Genomic DNA, 23,475 nt, shown 5'->3' with positions numbered 1-23,475 from the left:
TATGATATGATATGATATGATATGATATGATATGATATGATATGATAAAAAAGGAGAGGTGCACTGGAAGGAGTGTAAGAAATGAATCACAGCAATGGTACCAGAACTTGAGACACTGTCTTCAGGAAAGACTGAACATGCTGGGGCTCCTATCTCCAGGAAAGACAAATCTGAGAGTTAACGCAATAGACTTAAAAATTATGAAGTCTGAATATTCGATTTGTTGAGTAGAGGAGATATTTTCACTTGTGAAGGAGACTGAAAATATGGCTTGTAAATATCAGACAATCATAAATCTAACACAAAATTCAGAAGATTCCTTTTTACCCACAGAGTGTTTGGCTATGAAACTTGCTACTGCAATGAGTGGTTGAAGCAAATAGCACAGGTGCAAATAAGGGAAAGTTAGATAAACACACAAGGAAGAAAAGAATAGAAGGACCCGCAGATAGGGTTAGCAGGAGTGGGAAGAGATTCCTATAGAAATGTCAACATGGATGTGGACCAGTATGGCCAAATGATCTAGTTCTATGCTGTAGATTGAATGTGACTTTTACAAACATGTTGGGAGTGTTGGTGATTGCAAAGAAATGATTGCAAAGAAATGCCCAGAACAGCTGCACTAAACTTCGTGTACTTTGGCCCTTCAGTTGAAAGGATGGAATTGGGCACAAATTGAAGACCTCAAAGACTGTAAAACATGGTTATTTCTCGATGTGCAGGGTCCACCTCTGTACTGCACTGCAGACACATTGCACAACATCGCTGGCACATGCAATGCAACTACAATGCACCACAGAGGCCACCATCTTCCTCCTTTCTGAAAGACCTGAGCACACTTCTACCCTGAACGTGAACATAAAGGCCTTCCTTGCCAAAAGCAGCAGAATTTCCAATGCTGCAGAAACAGATTCACATGGTGATGCAGCAATGAAAATCTGCTGCTTTGGCACACAAACTACATCTCAAAGCGGGATGAAATCAACAAACAAAATTGTACCTTGTGCAGGTTGGTATCCTGATGCGAGCTGGAGACAGACAGAGTGTTCCACAAGTATCCACTGGCCCTTTCACAATGTAGAAATGTTGTTTGATGAGCCTCTCGTTTCCCCAACAGACTTCCTTGCATAGCCTTGTAAATATGAAGAATTGCCTTTGGTAGTGAGCTTCTAGAAACAATGTTGCAGGACACAATGAACAAATAAGTTGGGTAATAATGGACGCAGCACAAGAATCATATGTCTTTTGAGTGTTGAATTAATTGTCTTTTTCTAGTGGAATGAACAGGCTGGAGTGCAGGCTACAATATAACACAGTCGTAAACTAAATTGGGGCTTTACAAGCTGAATGACTGCCTTCAGCGCTATGGTTTACACGTTTTTGCCTTCAGGATCATCATTTCACAAAACCAGGATTCAGGGAACAAGTCATTCCGCATGTGACAAGATAAGCATGCAGTGCCAATATGCACATGCACACAATCACAAACCTTTGAAGGTGTGATTCACTTTAGAATTTTGGGGAAGCAATATTAAAATAACAAGGGCATAACATGATTCAACCGAATTCAGTCCCAACTATCATAGCTAAAATGGTTAAAATATGAAGACAGATTATATGGGCTAAGGCTTGTATATACAAGGTTATTTGAGATGTTTCAGATTAAAGGAGTTGAAAGAGTCAACAATAACAATGCCGTCCAGTGGGAGAGTATAGAACAAGGGGGGGAGAAAATCTCAAACTTAAAACTGGGCAATCAGCAGTGATGTCAGGAAGTAATTCTTCCTGCAAAGAATAATGGAAAACTGGAAATATGTCACTTAGTATCTATTGAAGCTGGGAGCAATTGGAGATTTCAAAACTGATATTGATAGATTTTTAGTAGCAAAGATTGGAAGAGTTAGAGAATCAAGGTCAGTAGAGGAGTGAAGATTCAGATCAATCTTACGGCAAAAACAGATTCAAAGGGCAGAATGGCGTATTCACATTTGAGTAAGTGATAACTATTTTGGTGTAGGACTTTCCTTTCAAGTGAAACATTAATAATTTTGATAGAAGAGAATTATTCCAGATCTCCAAAACAGTTTACCACTGTGTAAAGGCATCATCCTTTAGCCGTATACCATTCGTGGAAAAGCACTGACTTACTCAGACATCTGCAGAGACTTGGGGATTCGTTCCACTTCAGCAGACAATCCTTTAGCTTTCAAATCATCACCCTGAAGCCAGTGTACAGCAAACATAACAACAGCTGTCCACCATTTACTGACAGAGTCTGGACCTGACAACAGGACAGAGGATAAAATTTACTGGCACAGCAATTACTTATTCTAATGAAGATGCTCACGTAAACATAAAGTATGTTTATATTTTCACACAAAGCATTCTTTCTACTTAAGAGGGTAAAGAACATCTGCCAATTACTTCAAGTGGCTTCTATGTAGTATGGTTCTACCTAAGTAATTTCAGTTGTTCAAACACAAAGCCGGGGTGGGGGTGTCTTAATTGCTAAAGTATTAGTTCGCAAAGAATGTACATAATCTGCAGAAGGATTGTACTTGTTGGCGAGAATGATACTTTGCCATTTACTGTTTGTCCTTTTTTGAAAAAAGAACACTTCAGGTCATTTATGTTTAAGCTATGGTATCTCAAAATTTAATCGTTCCAGGTTATGTCCTCACCTGTGGTTGTTCTCAGACTGGCATCAGTGGCAAATGCCTGTGTTAAACTCCTTGTTGTGTCAGCACAAGTGTTAAGTAACTGTAAGTACTCAAAGGCATTAGTGGACTCCCTGCAACAGACGATACACCATCCTTAATATACTATAATTATTAAATCAGGAACTGAATGAAATGTGTTGATAGGATGATTAAGGACATTTTTAGTTTTTACTTCACAACAGCTTAGATTTATACATAAAATCAAAAACAGAAAATATCACGAACACTTAGAAATCAGGCAGCATTATTTCAAGTGAATAGCTTTTATCTAGGAGGAGAAATCCAGTTCCGAAGAAAAGTCACATCAGAATCAAAACATTAACTTTTCTCTCCACAGATGCTGACAGACCTGCTTAGTTTCTTTAGCACTTTGTTTTTATTTCAGATCTCCAGCATCCGCAGTATTTTGATTTTATTTGAAGCTCCTTAAAAATTTTGAATGTTTCAAGGAGATCATGTTTAAATTTTCTACATTCATGATAATATGTGCCCAACTTACTCAGCATCTCATCACAGGGACCACGAGTGAACTTTTTCTGCACTGCCTCCAATGCAGATATACCCTTCCTTAAATGTGAAGGTCAAAGTGCACAAAGCATTGCAAATGCAATCTCAAAGTCCTGCACAATTGTAATAAGACTTCTTTATTTGTTTACTCCAATCCTCTCGTAATAAAGGCCATTGTGTCATTTGCCTTCCTAATTGCTGTACCTTTACGCTAACTTTGTGCTCCTTGTATAAGCACACGTAAGTCTCTCTGAACATCAACATTTACAAGCTTTTAAAAAAATGTTCAGTTTTTCTACTCATATAATTAAAATGAACGTCATACCTCCCCCTATTATGCTGTATTTATTTTCAACAAAATGAGCTACTTCTTGTAGAAAGATTAAGTACAGCATCACAGTTCCCTGCTAAACACTTTATATTGATGATGGGTTCAAGTCAGAACTGAACAATGTATCGTAACTTGAAGCATCATTGTTAATAATAATGACAAGTCTGACTTTGTTAATTCCTACACAGAAGCTGGAAAATGCAGGGCAACTCAACAAATGTATTATACTTGTGCCATATTCCTTGGCCAAACTATAACTAGATACAAAATCATCCTCCCTTCTAGATGGGAACAGATTTAAAGGTCATTAGAACATTTTTTATAAAACCAGTTACCACAAAGTGTTGCGAATGGTCTCCTAATTTTGCCACTGTACACTAAACTGTCGATCAGCTACCGCTTCTAAGCTCAGCCCACCTGAAATATGCACTTTAGACCACAGATGCCATTGAACATACCCAGCTTCCTCGGTCTCTGGCTTAAGCAGCGAGTACACAGCTCTTTCAAGCAGATTTTCACAGAATGCCTGGTTTACCTGGGCTACTGGATCAACTGCAAGAGAAAAATAAATAAGCAATACTGTATTACAAGTGGTCATCTCCAGGTATAGGACTGGCAGACTAAATGGATACAGATTACATATTAGTTTAAATGGAATGACATTATTGTAAATAGATCATCTTGTTAACACAGAAGGAACAAAGTCAAGCATTTTTCATAAGAATCGCCTCCTAGATCAATAGGCAATCAAGAGTATGATTAACAGAATGATCTCTAGTTTGTTCATCAGTATCAGTTTCTCCACATGTATTTCCTGTCTAATTTTACCCTATCTTCATGTATGCCATATCCCATTTACACTGTTATTTACCACAAGAGCTGTTCAAGTTCCAGGTTTCTGCCAAAGTGTCTCTTATAGACTCAAAGGTTTACAGCACAGCAGGAGGCTATTTGGCCCACTGTGTCCACGCTGGTCAACAAAGATCTGACTGCACTAATCCCATTTTCCAGCTTTTGGCCCAAAGCTCTGAAAGCTATAGGAACACAAGTGGCTATCTAAATACTGCTTAAATAACATGAGTGTTTCTGACTCAACCACCCTTTTAGGCAGTGAGTTTCTGACTTCTATCACCTTCTCATTGAAAAAAAATTCTTGACTCACCTCTTGGTCTTGTACCTCTTATCTTAAATCTATGGCCCCTGGTTACTGATCCCTCTACTAATGAAAGAAGTGCCTTCCTATTCAGCCCACCTATGATCCTCAATCTTATATACCTCGATCAGATCTCTAACTTTCTCTGTTCCAAGCTCAGTCTATCCAATCTTTCTATATAGCTCAGACCCTCCAACCCAGACAGCATCCCAGCAAATCTCCTCTGCACCCTTTCTTCTGCATTCACATCGTTCCTATAATGTGGTGACTAAAACTGCACACAGTATTCTAATTGTGGCCTAACCAATGTTTTATACATGCCAGCATATTGAAAGAGGAGATTAGGTGAACATGTGCAGAGAAGCACTTGGAGTGGCCAACTACAATTAGGCAGTTTATGCAATTGTCTTTAAATAATGTAGCAGTAAGATTAAAGCCTGGTATATCTATTTACCATGTATTGTAGTATTTAGTCTTTATATATGATAAACAAAATATTATAAAGGAAGCCCAAGCCTGAAGATAGTTCTTAACCTTGCCTTTTCCTCAAACAGCCTATCTTGAACTCAAGGATGTGGGCAGAAAACTATATAACAAAGGGAGGACAGATTGTTTGACTGCGATGTGGTCAGTTTACCAGGGGCAGTACCGTACTGGCATCTTATTCAGCATTACTTACCTGGATTTCGAAGAGAGCTGAAGAGACTCTCTCGCGGAGCAGATTTAAGTGACCAATCACATTCCACAAAGAACTGGCGTCCCAGGGGATGGAAAAGCCAGTGCTGGGTGCCTGGATCAGAGACCTTCTGGGCTCGGCGCAGGAAATAGCGCTAGAGATGTAAAGGAAATAAACAGATTACAACATTCCTTTAAAATTTCACAACACTCCTTTATTGGCAGTCTCACCAGCAATGTGTACAAGTTAAAGAATGAGGCCTTTAGCATTCATACATCATCTTTGTAACTTGAGGCTCCACATTCATAATGAAGCCTGCAATTTACCTTCCAATGACCAGTTTCATTGGCTTCTAGTTAGAGCTCGCAAACTGAACCCACTTTGAGAAGTCCAGAGTTAGAAGGACCTTCTTCAGTCATCCCCAACATCAGTTAATGTTAGGGCTTTGGAGAGTGTTGCTGAACAAAGACCTCAGGGTGCAGGTTCACAGTTCCTTGAAAGTGGAGTCGCAGGTAGGCATGGTAGTAAAGGTGCTTGGTTTGCCTGCCTTTATTGGTCAGTGGAATGTCTTGTTACAGCTGTACAGAACATTGGTGAGCCCAATTTTAAAATACGATGTACAATTCTGGTCATCCTTCTACAGGAAGGATGCTGTAAAACTTGAGAGGATGTAGAAAGGATTTACAAGGATGTTGCCAGGACTGGCGGGTGTTTGAGTCATAGGGAGAGGCTGAATAGGCTGGGGCTTTTCTCCCCAGAGTTCAGAGGCTGAGGGGTGATCTTATGGAGGTTTAAAACATCATGAGGCACATAGATAAGGTGACTAGCCAATGTCTTGTGCCTAGGGTGCATGTATGCGCATGTGTAGATTAAAACGAGACAGCGTAGGTTTAAGGTGAGACAGAAAAAAGACCTGAGGAGTAACTGTTTCACGCAGAGGGTTGTGTGTGTATGGAACGAGCTGCCACAGGAAGTCATCGAGGTGGGTCCAATTACAACATGTAAAAGGCATTTGGATGGGTACATGAATAAGTAAGATTTAGAGGGATATGGACCAAATACTGGAAAATGGGACTAAGTCAGATTGGAATGTCTGGTCAGCACGGTGATTTGGACTGAAGGGTCTGTCACTGTGCTGTATGACTCTGTGATTCCACTATACCCAGACTCCTACTGATCCCCTGCCCTGAAGCTAAGTGTCAGCATTACATGAACAGTAATTGCATATACTGTCTGCGATAATCCAACTCAGCATCTACTCACCGATAAAAACGTCAGTTTGCCTCCAAAGTTGGTTTTAAAGCAAATGGCAGCTGTAATATAGATTTCCGTCATGAGGGTTTGGGGGATTTTCTCCTCTGCACATTCTGCCAGGTTAACTGCAGACAAAGCAAGGCTTATGGCACGCACTGGACTCTGCACCAATTTATCTACATTAACAACAGGAAAAAGAAATTATTTCCACCTATGCAGCACTGTGTACTTCATCGTTCAACTCCACTTGGAATTTCTGAACAAGGGAAATACAATTTTATCCAAAAACATTCATTGATCAACTGCTTCCAGGTGAAGGACAAGTGAAAGAACAAATTTATTGGGCTGGATTTTCAGCGTTTTAAAGATTTCAGACCTTTGTATAAACAGTGAATGGGACCCAATTCCAGAATTCCCACCCATATTTCTGGCGTCCCTGATCTTCCTTGCTGTGGAAATTTCCGACCTGGTCAGATCTTATTAGTGGATCATATCTCTATACAAATTTTGCAGAGTTGGGTCAGCTTCTCCTCAGAAGAATCATGACTCATAATCAGATTCTTTTAAAAGGAAAAGGTCAAAAAGCCTCATCCATGGTCCCCACTCATTGTGTCCTTTCCTATTCAGAGCCACGTCACACTATATCTCCTCACCCCCATTGTAGGGTTTTTAATGGCCCACAAGACAGTGTCTCTATGGCTTCAGCAACCAGAGAAAGGGAAAGCAGTTCCTTAGGTCTCTGATTCTTACCCAAAAGATCCTGCTACGGTACCTGTGCGAATTAATTAGGGTAACATTTGCTCATGAAACAGGAAGAGTTAAAACCCTCCAACTAAGCAGGCATGGAAGGAAGGGACTGAGGAAGTGAGCAATAGGTGTGGGATCTTTTCAATCTAGATACAATGTCCCAAATGGTTTAAGGACCTTGGGAGAGCAGGAAAAGGAGATTGGTATAACACTTCCAGCTGTCAAACTTCATAAACACTTCCCCAGCATTCTGATGCATGACAATCCTCAGAATAATACATGTTACAGCTTCACTCATTCTGTCCAAATACCTTCTCACAGTCACATCCAAAAAACAACATTCACACATAGCTTTGTGTCATCTCATACCCATAACTCTGTCACTGTTCACAAATGTTGTCCGTATCCCACTCCCTCCAAACAATTAAACCATCTCAGATCCTGAGATGGAAACATAGAAAAGCATGATTGCAGCAGGAAAAGGCATTCAGCTCCTCAAGTGTCCCAGAATTACAATTGGAGCAGCATGATCTTATTGAACTTCAAATCCATATTCCTGCCTACCCCTGGTAATCTTTCAGCTCCTTTCTTAATAAGAATCTATCTACCTCTGCCCAAAATTTTTCAGGAAGAGATCCAAAACACTCTTGACCCTCATAGGAAAAAGTTTAACTAATCTCGGTTTTAAATTGGCAACGCCTGTTCTGTTTTAAAACAATCCCTGTGGACACTCAAAATCTATCCTATGAAGACCCTTGAGGATCTTATCTATTTCAATCCAACCTTTCCTCATAGGACAACCCACCCATTCCAGGTATTAGTTTAGTAAACCTTCTCTGAACTGCCTCCAAAACATATATGTTCTTTGTTAAATAGAATGACCAATATTGTTCCACGTGCAGTGGCACCAGTACCCTGTATAACTGAAACATAACCTTCCTACATTCGTATTCAATTCCACTCGCGATAAATAACATTCTATTAGTTTTCCTAATTACTTGCGGTACTTGCATATTAATCATTTGTGATTTGTACACAAAGACATCCAGATAACTGTGCATCTCAGAACAATGCATCTCTCACCATTAAGAATATATGTTTCTAATTTATCCTTACTGCCAAACGGACAATTTCACATTTCCCACATTATATTCCATTTGCCACATATTTGTCTACTCACATAACATATAAATATCTTTTTGCAACTTCCTTGTACCTTCTTCACAACTTACTTCCCCACCTAGCTTTGTACCATCAGTGTATCTGAAAACCGTACCTTCTGTTACCTCATCCAAATCGTTTATATAAATTGCAAATGTGAGATTCTAGCACAGATCCTGTGGCACGCCAATCAATACATCATGACAACCTGTTAAAAGACCCTATCCCCTTCCTAACTCCCTACCTACACTCACCTTTACTGGCTCCATCCCCGCCTCTTCGACCTGTTTGTTTCCTCTCCACCTATCCTCCCCTCTATCCCTCTTCTATCCGCCTCCCACTCTCTACCTATTTATTTCAAAACCCCCTTCCCCTCCCCCTTTTCTGATGAAGGGTCTAGGCCCGAAACGTCAGCCTCTCTGCTCCTATGATGCTGCTTGGCCTGCTGTGTTCATCCAGCCCTGCACCTTGTTGTCTCCATTTACATCTACACTTTGATTCCTATTAGCCAGCCAATCTTCTATCAATGCCAATATGTTACTCCCATAACATGAGCTTTTATTTTCCGTAACCTTTTGTGCAGCACCTTATCAAAGCCTTCTGAAAGTCTAAGTAATGTTTATCCACCAGTTCCACTTTATCATGGAACATGTTACTTCTTTGAAGAATTCCAATAGATTGGTCAAACATGATCTCCCATTCACAAAACCACTGACTCTGCCTGATTACCTTGAACGTATTCAAGTAGCTTGCTATACTTCTTTAACTTTAGCTTTAACATTAAAAAAATTGTTTTGCTGAAAAAAAGACATTTTGTTTAAGCGATGCCGCTACCAAATAGAGTCTATTTGTTAACCAATCAGTACTCACTTCTCATACAAAATAATTATTCTCATTTATGTTGGTATTCTTGTGAATGTCCAGATAAGTGTAAGAGGAACAGCTTTGACAAAGTGTATCTTTTTCAGCAATACCCAAGTTCTATGCTACCAAATTACTTTTTGCTATAAAACTGTTGAATAAGTGAAGACGTATCATCTGTACTCAGAGGTGAAATACATTGTTTGATTTAATTTATTATAGTCATAAGTATCTAAGTACAGTGAAAAGTTTTGTTTTCCGTGCTGTACAGGCAGATCATAATATACAAAGATCATAGGGTGATTGAACAGAGCAAGGAATACAAAGTTATGGCTGTAGAGAAGATGCACACAAAGCAAGATCAACATTAGATTTGAAATTTGAGAGGTCCATTCAGAAGTCTGGGTTGGTGACGTTCTAGAACTTATTAAGATCAATAAGGAGGAGATATTAAATGTTTTAGTGGGTGTACAGGTGCATAAGTCTCCAGGGCCTGATGAGATGTATCCCAGGCTGCTATGGAAGGCATGGGAGGACATTGCTGGGGCCCTGGAAGATATATTTAATACTTTGCTGGACAGGGGTGAAATGCCAGATGATTGGAAGATAGCTGATGTGGCTCTTTTGTTCAAGAAGGACAGCAGAGATTGACCAGGTATTTACAGATCAGTTAGTCTGACATCAGTTGTAAGGAAATTATTGAAAGAAATTCAGAGGGACAGGATTAATCAATCAACATTTGGAAAGACAGAGATTGATCAGGTGAGTTTTTTGAGGAGGTGACAAAGAAGATTGATGAAGGCAGAATTGTAGATGTCTATATGGACTTCAGCAAAGCGGTTCTGCACGGTAGACTGGTGAGTAAGATTTGATCACATGGGATCCAGGGGGAGCTAGCCATTTGGATAGAAAATTGGATTGAAGGTAGGCGCCGAGTACGGTGATGGAGGATTCCTTTTCAGACTGGAGGTGTGACACCAGCGGCGTGCCACAAGGATCAGTGCTGGGTCCACCACTTTTCATCATTTGCATAAATGATTTGGATGTGAATACAGGAGACATGGCTAGCAAGCTTGCAGACAATATCAAAATACGTGGTGTAGTGGACAGTGATGATTATCATCTCAGTACAACGGGATCTTGATCAGATGACTGGCAGCTGGAGTTTAATTTAGATAAATGTGAAGTGCTGCATTTTGGTAAGACAACCAGAGCAGAACTTGTCCTTGTTGTGGCTGTGTAGGACACTGGTGAGGCTACTCTTAATATACTGCGTTCAGTTCTGGTCTCCCTTCCGCTGAAAAGACGTTGTTAAAGTTGAAAGGATTCGGAAAAAAATTTACAAGAATGTTGCCGGGACTGGAGGGTTGGAGTTATAGGGAGAGGCTGAATAGTCTGGTGCTTTTTGCCCTGGATCGTCAAAGACGGAGGGATGATCTTAAAGAGGTTTATAAAATGATGAGGGGCATGAATAGATTGAATAGCCAAGATCTTTTTCCCAGGATAGGGGAATCCAAAACTAGAGGGCATAGGTTTAACGTGAGAGAGGAAAGATTTAGAAGGGACCTGAGGGGTAACTTTTTCACACAGAAGGTGGTGCATGTATGGAATGAGCTGCCAGAGGAAATGGAGGCAGGTACAATTACAACACTTAAAAGGCATCTGGATGGATATATGAATAGGAAAGATTTAGAGGGATATGGGCTAAATTCTGGCAAATGGGGCGAGGTCAGATTAGGATATATGGTCAGCATGGATGAGTTGGACTGACGTGTGTTTCCATGCTATATGGCTATGAATGATCAGCATCAAATTTGTTAGCGGGAGATCCTGTATGACTAATTTAATTGCATTTTTGAAAGTGAGACTAAATATGTTGATCAGGGCAGTGCAGTTATGTGGTTCATATGGACTACAGTAAGGTCTTTCACAAGGTCCAACATGGATGGCTGGTCCAAAAGGTCAGAGCCCATGAGATCCCAGGCAAGTTGGCAAACTGGATCCAAAACTGGCTTACAAACTGGAGGCAAAAGGTGATAGTGGAAGGCGGTTTTTCAGATTGGGAGCCTGTAACCAGTGATATACCACAGGGATCAGTGCTGGGACGCTTGCTATTTTTTATGTTATGTTTTGTTTGTTATTATTAACTTGGATGTGAAAGATATAATTAGTAAGTTTGTAGATGACACAAAAATTAGTGGTGTTGACTGGGAGGATGGTCTCAGGCTACAATCTGATATTGATCAACTGGTATATTATAGATCCCTGAAGGTGTCAGCACAGGTAAACAGGGTGGTGAAGATGACATACAGGATTGCTTGCCTTCATTAGCAAGGGCTTAGAATATAGGAGCAAAGAAATCTTGTAACAACTTTATATAACATTGGTCACACTACAGATGGAACACTGTGTGCAATTCTGCCTGCCATGCTATCAGAAGGATGTGATTGCACTGTGGGTGCAGAAGAGATTCAGGATGTTGCCTGGGATGAAAAGTCTCCGTTATAAGGAGAGACTTGATAGGCTGGATTTGTTTTCCTTCGAGCAGATGAGGCTAGACGGGTAATCTGATTGAGGTAAACAAAATTATGAGAGGCACTAGAGTAGATTGTGAGAATCTTTTCCCCATGGTAGATTGTCTAAGACCAGTGGGAATAAGTTTAAGGTTAGGAGTAAAAGGCTTAGAGGAGACCTGAGAAAAATGTTTTTCACTTAGAGTGATACAACTATGGAATGTTCTGCCTGAGAGTGGGGTCAAGGCAGGTACACACACAGCATTTAAGAAGCATCTGATGAACACTGAAAATGCCAGCAGGCTACAGACCAAGTGCAGATAAATGAGATTAATATAGTTTGGTGTTTGTTGGTCAGCAGGGACATGGTGGGCCGAAGAAGCTGTTTTTCTTCTGTATGAATCTATGACTTTAACTAGACCACTAAGATATCAGTAATAGAAGCTTTAAGTACTGGACATCTCTATCTTGAGCAAATAAACATTGAGTCAACGTCAAGAGATCTCAGAAAAATAGCTGTTTGAGACATCATGAAGCTGTCAATCAAGCAAAGTCAACACTTCTTCCCAGTTATACAAAGTTAATATTTTTATGAGAACCAAGGATTAGCTGCATAATAAGACTTACAAGATGCAAGGCAATTGCCAAAAATCACAGGACAGCTTAAGAGAATTTTCTATAGATATAGCAACACAGCCAGTGATTGTGATTTATAATACATGGCCTGCAAGGGTGGTAGAAGCAGATTTAATCATAATTTTCAAAATCAAATTAGATGAATACCTAAAGGTGATTATAATTTAGGATGATTAGGGAAAAAACAGAGGTGTTGGATGAATTGGATAGCTCCTTCAGAGAATGAACAAGTTTGATGGACTAAATGACCTCTTTCTGTGATGTGAGACTCCATGTTGAAATGCATTAAAGTACCTGTTAATTGCAGCTGATGTAATTTATGATAAACTAGGGCAGCATCACGTGCACTCATTTTGGCCTCTTCTTGGAGCTGTGCCTCCTGCCGAAACCCTCTGGTCCACTTTAAGAGCCAGCGTGTAAACATCAGTTTCTGGACACTGTGCCGAATGATATTCCAGCAGAGGCTACAGGCCAAATCCAACCGCGAGGCAGGCAATGCCCGTCCCAGTGCTAACAAACAAGTCTGCAAGTTTCCTGCAGCCGCAGTAAAGGCCCCCTGCAAGAAAAAACACATTTCCAACTTGCAACTTGATCACGTCATTTAATGTAATTCACAGATTCAGGTCTTCATGGATACTATATTGAAAGATGCTCAAGAACAAGCCTTACAAATATATTCAAATTAGGTACCACGGTGATACACATGAAGTTCCTTTCTCCAACAAGCAGTTGATTGTTTTAGTAACAACTCAGATGTCAGGTTTCATTGGAAAATTCCAGCCACTGTGCCAAATAGCGCATCTTCAACCCCTTTTACACCAGGAGAACACATTGCATTTTCAGCATCAGCCGTCCAGTCAGATTGCCAATTTAGGGACAACTTAAAGTTAGAGCTGATGCTGACAAGACATTGATTTGAGTCTCTTGAGACCAATTTCATGTAGGGCTCACAACTGGTGTAGTAGACTTTCACTTGAAACAATTTGGGCTGGATTTGAAACTCCAATTGCAGAAATAAAAGAACAGTTCTGAACCAACCTTGCCTACCAACCTCTTGTTTAATGTATAAAAAGTTTAGAGGGCAGAACATTTGAAGCCATTTATTGTCATTTGTCAAGTCACACTTGGAAGATTTCCCACCATGCAAGAACAACCTGGATTTAGCAGCCTCAACCCACTCACCCAGGTCTATCTGCCCGATCCTGGAGAAATAATAAACTTTACTTGAAATTCAGCTTCATGGCAACACGTTTCCCCTCTGAAGGGCACGCAGTCCGAGCAGTAACAGCAGGGATCAGACAGCTGCTGACTGTTGGTTGGCAGGACTACTTGGAAAGTGACAGGAAATGAAAAAGTGGCATCTCAAGACAAATAAAGGCCCAGCACCCATTATGTGACTGTGGGGTGAGCTGGCTAAGCAGGCAATTTTACAGACAAGGGCAGCAATTGGATTGGTGGCTCAAAATACTTTGTCCACTCTCAGTTGGAATGTTGGGTGGCACAGCAATCTCATTAATGGTTATCTACAGTCAAATGAGAAGAATTTCAGCTCTCATTACACAGCTACCCCACTGCCAAATTTCAATGATCTTGATTAATCATCAAATTTTATGTAATTTTTTAGCATCTAGTCCAAAATATATCTGGACTAAATACATTCAGATATACCAGACTTTTAGCAGCAATGGCTTTGAATGTATAACAATGATGAGAACATTGTCCTTTCATTGCTGACCAACACATAGTACTTCATGTTAATGACTACAAGTATCAACATCAAACAAGTGGACCCACACCAATTCTATCTCGATCCCCAGCGTACAATTATAGAATTCAAAAAAAAAACCTTCCCAAAATTTCCTTAAATTACTTAAATTAATGGGTGAAATAGAATAAAATTCTTTAGTAGTGTACAAGTTGAGTGTTGAGTGGAATGACCTGTTGCCAAAGCTTTATATCAAAATAAATACAAAAATGTCAAATTTTGACAATTTTTAAGTTTGGCATTCTTGCATTTACCGAGTGCAGATGACAAGTTTCAGCAGCATGATTCTCTCTTCAACAACATAGATGCAAATAAACACTTGCACATACAGCCATCTCTATAACTTTGAGGTTTTGCCATAGCTCTTCAAAAAGCTCTCGTTATTCACTGTAAAATATTTTTAGAAACTTCATATTTCATCAACTTGAATTACCCTCTAGTCTTAAAAAAAGTACTCAAGATCATTGCAAGGAACAATTGGGTTATGATTACATATGGTATCTCCTCAATTCCAACCAAATGAAATGCATACCCTGGACAGATCAAGATCTGCTTGTTTTCGATGTCTCCAGAACGTAACAGAGGACTGAGAATGGAGGCGCGTAATTGGTTCACCATAAATGAAGAGTTTTACAAATACACTCAGTACAATGACCCCATTCACCAGCCAGAGGATTAATGTGGGCAGCATCCAATCAAACCAGCGTTTTGTATCTCCTAAAAACAGATAGAAAAGGGTACATTACAAAAACGGAGAGATGGCAACACCACAGCATTTTAATATTTAAACTGCATAAATACATAATTCGAAGGGTCTATGAAATTAAAACCCTCTTATGAAAGAGGCTATAGTTGAATTGATCCAAGAACCCATTAAGATATGAATATTACCAATGCATATACTATTGTATCTCTCATGGTGTTTGTCAGTTAGTAGCATTGATTCACCTATTAAGGTTTTAAAACCTTACATAGCCATTTCTGCCAAAATTGCACATATGAACACATTGCAGAACCCTGTCCAACGTGTTTCCAGTTTGCTATCTAACTTTAAAACTCATTCAGGTTACAGGAAAGATGTATAGTTATATAGCTCATATCCCATTCTCAAAGTCACAAAGCGCTTCAGAGTTGGTGAATTACTCTTAAAAGTGGACTCTCTGTCAATATATCAACTTGATCACACCAAGGTCTCAGCAGTGAGATTAAATGACAAGTTAATGACCCCAATCTATCAGTCAGAGGTAAATCAAAGGATTGGCTGCCAAATGCATTTGATAAAGTGCCATCACCTTCATCGCAATGCTAATGTTGTAAAAAATTGGGGCTTTTTGGCAGGGTGGGGGTTGGTTGCTGGTTAGCTGATGTAGAAGAGGTCTGTAAGCGAACCAGTGGTGCTGGAGGGCTTTTCAAATTCTGGGCTTCAAGGGCTGCAGTTATAAGCAGGTTTCATGCCTGCTAGGAGCTGTCTTAAATAAGTCAATTTGTTGTAATGTAGCAACACTTGCAGTTATGGGACAGGAAAGTCTGGGCCAATCTCCTATTAATTGCAATGTTCAAACATGAATTTGGCCAAGTCACTGGGAGCATGGGCTGAAAAACATGCCAGTGGATTTTTTAATATCTAAACAGAAGAATATTGGAGGTAGGCAAAGCTTGAAGTGGTTCTGAGCAAGATGATTAATATAGTAGTGGATTAAAGGAATATTTCAGATAAGTTATTCAAGTGAAAAAAATTGGGCCACGGGATACATTCTGAAAGACAAGGGTGTAAATTGAAGGGAGTCGAGATGAAATTTCAGGGTTCAATGCAGAGTGGAAATGTGCTGTAAATCTGATGAATGACCAATGTAGAATACATTTTTAAATTGTGAGCAAAGTTAATTCAGTTTGCTTAACATCTGTAATGAGGAACAGTCTTGAATTAGGGACAAAGCTACCCCATTACTGAATAAAGATGTAATAAATGCAGCAAACTTTAAGAGACATAACTGTGCACAATAAACTTACAAGGATTTTTGAGAACATATTGGACATAATAACTTGAGGAAATGTAGCGGTTACATTACACTTGGACTTTAGGAAAGCCTGTAACGAGACATTCCGTGGGTGATTATTATAGAAGATAAAAGATATAAATTTGGAGACGTATAAAAGTTGAATTAAAGGCAGGAGAGGGGAGCTCAGGCTTTTTGGAGTAGTTAGAGATGACAGAATGGTAGTACTAAAGGCATACTGGCTTTTATTGCAAGTGAATTGATGCACAAAAATAAGGGAGACTTTCAACAGTTTTATTAGGCTTTGGTGAGGCCACAATACGAATACTGTGCATAGTGTTAGTCTCCTTACTTAATGGAGGCACTATAGTGAATGTTTGCTACATTCCAGTTCCTGGGACATTGAGAGGAGTGGATTACCATGGTGGGGGAATTCCAGAACACGGGAACACAGTCCTAAAAAGCTGATTATATTGGATTGAGGTGAGGAGCAATTTCATCCCTCAAAGTCAGAGTTCTAGAGCATAGAAACAGACCCTTTGGATCAACTTGTCCACACTGATCAGACATCCTGATCTGACCTAGTCCCATTTGCCAGCATTTGGGCCATATCCCTCTAAACTCTTCCTAACCTTATACCCATCCAGATGCTTTTTAAATGTCGTAATTGCACCTGCCTCCACCACTTCCTCTGGCAGCTCATTCCATACACAAACCACCACCTGCGTGAAAAAGTAAACTCTTAAGTGTTTTTTTAAAATCTTTCCTCTCACCGTAAGCCTATGCCCTCTAGATTTGGAGTGCCTCACCCTAGGAAAAGGATCTTGGCTACTCACTCTATCCATGCCCCTCATGATTTTATAAACTGCTATAAAGGTAACCTCAGCCTTTGACGCTCCAGGGAAAAAAGCTCCAACCTATTCAGCCTCTCCCTATAGCTCAAGCCCTCCAATCCCAGCAACATCCTTGCAAATCTTTTTTGAACTCTTTCAGGTTTAACAACATTTTTCCTATAGAAGGGAGATCAGAATTGAACGTCGTATTCTAAAAGTGGCCTCACCAATGTCCTGTACAGTCACAACATGACGTTCCAACTTCTGAACTCAATTCACTGACCAGGTAGGCAAGCATGCTAAACACCTTCTTCACCATCCTGTCCACTGCGAATCCACTTTCAAGAAACTATGCACCAGCACTCTTAGATTTCTTTGTTCGGCAACACTCCCCAATGCCCTGTTAGCTGTACAAATCCTGCCCTGGTTTGCCTTACCAAAATGCAACAGCTCACATTTATCTAAATTCAACTCCATCTGCCACTCCTTGGCCGACTGGTCAAGGTCCCATTGTACTCAGATAACCTTTTTTCAGTGCCCACTATGAATCTTTGGAAGTTTCTATTTCAAAGAGTTGTAAATACACAAGCATTGAACACATTTAACAGTTAAATCACTTTATTCTTAGTCTGTAGGGTAATCAAGGGATATCTGAGAGGGGGAGAAAAACAGAGCTGAGGCAGAAGATTGACTACAGCTGACTAGACTGCAGAGCAGTTCAAGGGGTCGTACAGTCTACTTCTATTTCTGATGCTTTTAGGAGTGCAAAATCTTCTACTAGGGCCAGTTCTGTTCACTGAATACATCAAAGATTTTTATGTAGACCTAGAGGAAGGTTGCCAAAATTTGCAGATGCTATCAAAATAGGATGTATAGTTAATTGTTTAAAATGCCAGAGGAAGCTGTAGTGAGAATTATTAAGATCAGGAGAATGAGCTAAAAACGACAAATGAAATTCAGTTACAGTAAATCTAAGAGGATTACTTTAGTTAAAAAGAAGCATAGTCCAGCACATGGACTGCAGTGGTTCAAGAAAGCAGTTCACCACCATCTTCTCAAGGGCAATTACAGAAGAGCAATGCAGCCTGCAACGCCCATATCCCATGAATGAATAATTTAAAAAAACAGCAATTACACTCTGAAGAGAGGTAGGTTTGGCCAGGATTAGGATTTTTTAGAAGTACAGATTCATAGGATATTAGATTCACTCCTTCAAAGTCTTAAAAAAGGCTAATGAAAATCTGTATTTCAGAGAAAGAAGTCCAGACTAGAAAAGCAAAGCAGTAATGATAATGCTGCACAAAACTTTAAGGAGACCTCAGTTATGGCATAACACCATTGGACATACAATGAGATATTCGAAAAGGTACAACACAAATTCACTAGAATGCTCCATGGCACAGGGAAATACAAAGGTCGAAAAATCAGGTTTCTGATCAGTGGTATAATGCAGATTCCAGGGTTACACAATTTTAAATCTTAACCACAAGATTAAAATAATGCAAAAAATGTGGCAGAGTAAATAAAAGTGGATAAAAGCAAAATACTGGAAATCTAAAAAAGAAAATGCAGGAAAATCTCAGCAGTTTAGGCAGCATCTGTTCAGAGAGAAGGAAAAGTTAACTTTTCAAGTCCAATATGATTCTTCTTCAGAACTCCAAAGAAGTTATATTTAACTTGAAATGTTAATTCTGTTTCTCTCTCTACAGATGCTGCTAGACCTGAGTTTCTCCAGCATGTCCTGCTTTTAGTTAAAACAAAAGCAGACTCTTTCCATTAATTGAAAGGTGAAGAAGTAAAGGATTATAGATACTAGACTCACAACAAACAGCAGGAGAAATGTGTCCACATACATCTGCAAGTCTGTGGAATGTACTTCCAGAGTCAGTGGCTGATGCAGAAACTTTATCAGTATTGAAGATTTAATTGAATAGGTGGATGAAAGAAAGTGGGGAGGAGAGGAGGTTGAAAAAGGCAGATAAACAGGATTGGAACTATATGTTTAAAAGAGGGCAAATAGCCCGTTTCTGTTTTACAACTTTCACGTGTTTCTACATATAAAGCTTTTACAAGTGAAAATCTTAGCAGGTAAACGAGAAACCATCACTAAAGCGTGGATCAGCAAACATGGCTGCAAAGATGGTGTCAGGGGGAGCATTTCAGATTCCTGGGGTATTGGGACCTGTACAAATTGGACGGGTTACAATTGGGCAGGACTGGGACTGATGTCCTAGGGGGAGTGTTTGGGGAGGGTTTAAACTATTATGCCAGGGAGATAGGAATCTCTGTAAAGAGTCAAAGAAGAAGGCAGCAAGGACAAAAACAAAAGCTGGAAAAGGGAATAAGAAATGCGATAGGCTGAGAAACCAAGGAAAAGATTCAAACAGGACTATTGAGAAAAATGAGGAAACCAACCACTGTTAAAAGGACGAGCTTAAAGGCTTTGTGCCTTAATGTGCAGAGCATCTGCAATAAAGTGGATGAACTAATCATGCAGATAGATGTAAACGGGTACGATATAACAGGGATTACGGAGACTCTGGGATGGAGATTATCAAGCCTTGGGGATTTATTGACCTTCAATTCCAACAATTTTCCCAGCACCATTTCTCTATTAATATTGATCTCCCTCAGTTATTCCCCCTCACTAAATCTTGCATTCATGGCTGCAGAGTAACCAGGGATAGGAACTGAATGTCCCAGGGTATTCAGTATTTAGGAAGGACAGGCAGAAAGGAAAAGGTGGCGGTGCGGCATTGCTGGTTAAAGGGGAAATTAACACAATAGGGAGAAAGGATATTAGCTCTGACAATGTGGAGTCTGTATGGGTAGAGTTGAGAGGGGGAAAAAATATTAGTAGGTGTCACATATAAATCCCCAAACTGCAGGGGTGATGTCGAGAATGGCATTAATTAGAGGTGCCTGTGATAATGGAATATTGGTGATCATGGGTGATTTTAATCTGCACACAGATTGGACAAATCAAATTAGCTCCTGGTGTGTATATGGGATGGTTTTCTTGACCAATATGTGGAGGAACCAACTAGAGAACAGATCATCTTAGACTGGGTGCTGTGTAATGAGAAGGAAATCATTGCCAATCTAGCTGTGCGAGACCCCTTGAGGAAGAGCAACCATAACAATGATAGAATTTTTTTTATCAAGGTGGAGAGTGAGGTTATTGATTCAGAGACCAGGGTGCTGAACCTTAATAAAGGAAACTACAAGGACATGAGGCGTGAGTTGGCCTTGATAGATTGGGGAGAGTTACTTAAAGGTATGACAGTCGATAGGCAATGGCAAACATTCAAGGAACACATGGAGGAACTGCAACAACTGTTTATTCCTATCTGTCGCAAAACCAAAAACGGGTAAGAGGCCAATCCATGGCTTACAAAGGGAATGATAGCATCCAATCCAAGGAAGAAGCATACAGATTGGCCAAGAAAAATAATAAATCTGAGGTTTGGGAGCAGTTTAGAATTCAGCAAAGAAGGACCAAGAAATTGATTAAGAAGGGGAAAATATAGAGTACGAAAGTAAGCTTACAGGGAACATAAAGACTGACACTCAGAGTTTCTATAGGTACATGAAGAGAAAGCTATTGGTAAAGACAAATGTAGGTCCCCTACCGACAGAAACGGCGGAATGTATAATAGAGGACAAAGAAATGGCTGAGGAACTGAATACATTCTTAGGTAGTCTTCACAAAAAGAGGACACAAATCAGATACAGAATTGTTGGTGGATGCAGGATTCAGTGAGACAGAATAACTGAGGGAGATCAATATTAGTAGAAAAATGGTGCTGGGAAAACGGTTGGGATTGAAGGCCAATAAATCCCCAGGGCCTGATAATCTACATCCCAGAGTACTTAAGGAAGTAGCTCTAGAAATAATGGATGCATCGGTGGTCAACTTCCAGGATTCTATAGACTCTGGAACAGTCTCTGCAGATTGGAGGATGGCTAATGTCACTCCAATATTCAAAAAGGGAGGTAGAGAGAAAACAGGGAATTATAGACTAGAGCGCTGAACATCGGTAGTGGGGAAAATTTTCAAATCCATTGTCAAGGATTTTATAGCAGAGCATTTAGGAAGCAGTGGCAGGATCAGTTAGAGTCAGCATGGATTTATGAAGGGGAAATCATGCTTGACAAATCTGTTGGAATTCTATGAAGATGTAAAGAGTAGAGTTGACAAGGCGGGGGTGGGGGCAGTTGATGTAATATATTTGGACTTTCATAATGTGTTTGACAAAGTCCCACATAAGAGATTAATGTGCAAGATTAAAGTGCATGGGATTGGGAAATGTGTATTGAGATGGATAGTAAACTATTTGGCAGACAGGAAACAAAGAGTAGGAATTAATGGGTCCTTTTCAAATTGGCAGGCAGAAAAGAGTGGGATGCGACAGTGATCAGTGCTGGGACCCCAGCTGTTCACAATATATATTAATGATTTGGATGAAGGAACAATATGTAACATGTCCAAGTCTGCAGATGATACCAAGTTGGGTGGGAGGGTGAACTGTGACAAGGATGCAGAGATCCTTCAGCATGATCTTGACAGGTTGGGTGAGTGGGCAAATCAACAGCAGATGCAGTATAATTTGGATAAATGTGAGGTTATTCACCTTGAAACTAAAACAAGAAGGCCAATTACTACCTTAATGGCTGTAAATTGGGAGAGAGGAGTGTACAGCAGGACCTAGGTGTCCTTGTGCACCAGTCGCTAAAGGTAAGCATACAGGTACAGCAGGCAGTAAAGAAGACAAATGACATGTTGGCCTTCATTGCGAGAGGTTTTGAGTACAGGAGCAGGGATGTGCTGTTGCAGTTTTACAGGGCCTCGGTGAGACTGCACCTATAATATCCTTTTCTGGGGAAGGACGCTCTTGCTCTCGAGGAAGTGCAGCGAAGGTTTACCAGGCCAATTCTGGGGATGGCGGGTCTGACGTATAAGGATTGACTAGGTAGGGATTGTTTTCGCTAGAGTTCAGATGAATGAGGGGGGAATCTCAGAGACTTATTAAATTCTATCAGGACTAGACAGAGTAGATGCAGGGAGGATGTTCCTGATGGTGGGGGTGTCCTGAACAAGGATCACAATACGAGGATTCGGTGTAGACGATTTAGGACAGAGATGAGGAGGCATTTCTTCACTCAAAGAGTGGTGAGCCTGTGGAATTCATTACCACAGGAAGTAGTTGATGCCAAAACATTGAATATATTCAAGAGGTGATTAGACATAGCACTTGGGGCGAATGGGATCAAAGGTTATGGGGAGAAAGCAGGATTAGGCTATTGAGTTGGACGATCAGCCATGATCATGAAGAATGGCGGAGCAGGCTCGAAGGACCGAATGGCCTCCTCCTGCTCCTATCTTCTATGTTTGACATGGAAACACAGCAACATTCTGCTACAAGAGATCTATACATACTTACCAGACTCAATTCCAAGCATATTTCTACCATAGTGTCCAGACTCTTCAGCTGTTGTTGAGTACGTCAAACGTTCAAAAAGTGATGAAAGTGGGTTGAAAGATAGACAGAGAAAGGTAAGGGTGCACAGTAGAATCCGAGAGCTATCCAGCATACCAAGGGTAGAGGGTGACAACGGTTCTTCCTTTACCTAAATAGAGAAATGTTGTTGCAATAAATACTATAAATAGGAACATTAGGATTAAGATAAGACCATAATAGCCCTTTGGTCTGCTCTATCATTCAGTTAGATCATTGTTGATCAGTACCTTCAAATCTCTCAAAATCATTGCTGAGTAAAAAAAAAAAAACTAGCAATCTTTTTCTTGAAATTTCCAGTTGTTTCTCCAGCATTCAGAGTTTGGAAGCAACAGAACTCCGAATTTCTACTACATTATTTACTGGAAGTCTTATACAACAATGTGTAGTTCTTTTGCCTCTGATGCAGATGTCCTCTGTTCAAGTTTCACCCCAAGGCATGATGGCTAAGGAAGGTGCATTTATAACTCAGTCAACAGGTGGAGTATAAATCTGCAAATTCCTCTAATCCATGCCAATAGCAGGCAATAAGAACAGGAAAGACTCTGGTCAGCCATGTGATGGAAAAAAACATTGGTGCCTCACAATACAGTCAATAGCTACAGACTACAACATTCATGTAAAAGCAACTGTGACTTCAGTGTACTCTAACACACTATAGTAGTCGCACAAACTGCATGCAAGTACAACCATTTGGATTATTCAAACAAGAAAGGAAGGCGAGAGAGACCAAGAGCATGACAGGCAAGTAAACAAGACTCTTAATAAACTTTACAAACAAAGCAAGCTGAAAATGTAAATC

The 23,475-nt window shown here is 40.1% G+C and overlaps 1 protein-coding gene across 3 annotated transcripts in view; it reads right to left on the bottom strand.

The window, feature by feature from the left end:
• srebf2 (sterol regulatory element binding transcription factor 2) overlaps window positions 1-23,475 on the bottom strand; it is a 56,965-nt gene that overhangs the window by 11,948 nt on the left and 21,542 nt on the right. For 2 of the 3 annotated variants that reach the window (XM_048617637.1, XM_048617639.1), the window contains exons 8-16: window positions 22,599-22,785; window positions 14,857-15,041; window positions 12,854-13,115; window positions 6,651-6,817; window positions 5,391-5,541; window positions 4,017-4,110; window positions 2,682-2,791; window positions 2,149-2,281; window positions 1,001-1,169 (exon numbers count right to left, since the gene is read on the bottom strand). In XM_048617637.1, coding sequence (XP_048473594.1) covers window positions 1,001-1,169; window positions 2,149-2,281; window positions 2,682-2,791; window positions 4,017-4,110; window positions 5,391-5,541; window positions 6,651-6,817; window positions 12,854-13,115; window positions 14,857-15,041; window positions 22,599-22,785 — 1,458 coding nt within the window. The remainder of the gene's footprint in view (window positions 1-1,000; window positions 1,170-2,148; window positions 2,282-2,681; window positions 2,792-4,016; window positions 4,111-5,390; window positions 5,542-6,650; window positions 6,818-12,853; window positions 13,116-14,856; window positions 15,042-22,598; window positions 22,786-23,475) is intronic. The other variant, XM_048617638.1, reaches the window with a different exon arrangement.

The sequence above is a fragment of the Rhincodon typus genome, chromosome 37 (assembly GCF_021869965.1).
Source record: "Rhincodon typus isolate 14 chromosome 37, sRhiTyp1.1, whole genome shotgun sequence".
Lineage (NCBI taxonomy): Eukaryota > Metazoa > Chordata > Chondrichthyes > Orectolobiformes > Rhincodontidae > Rhincodon > Rhincodon typus.
The sequence above is the reverse complement of the archived record's forward strand: the minus strand, read 5'-3'. Positions and strand labels throughout refer to the sequence as shown.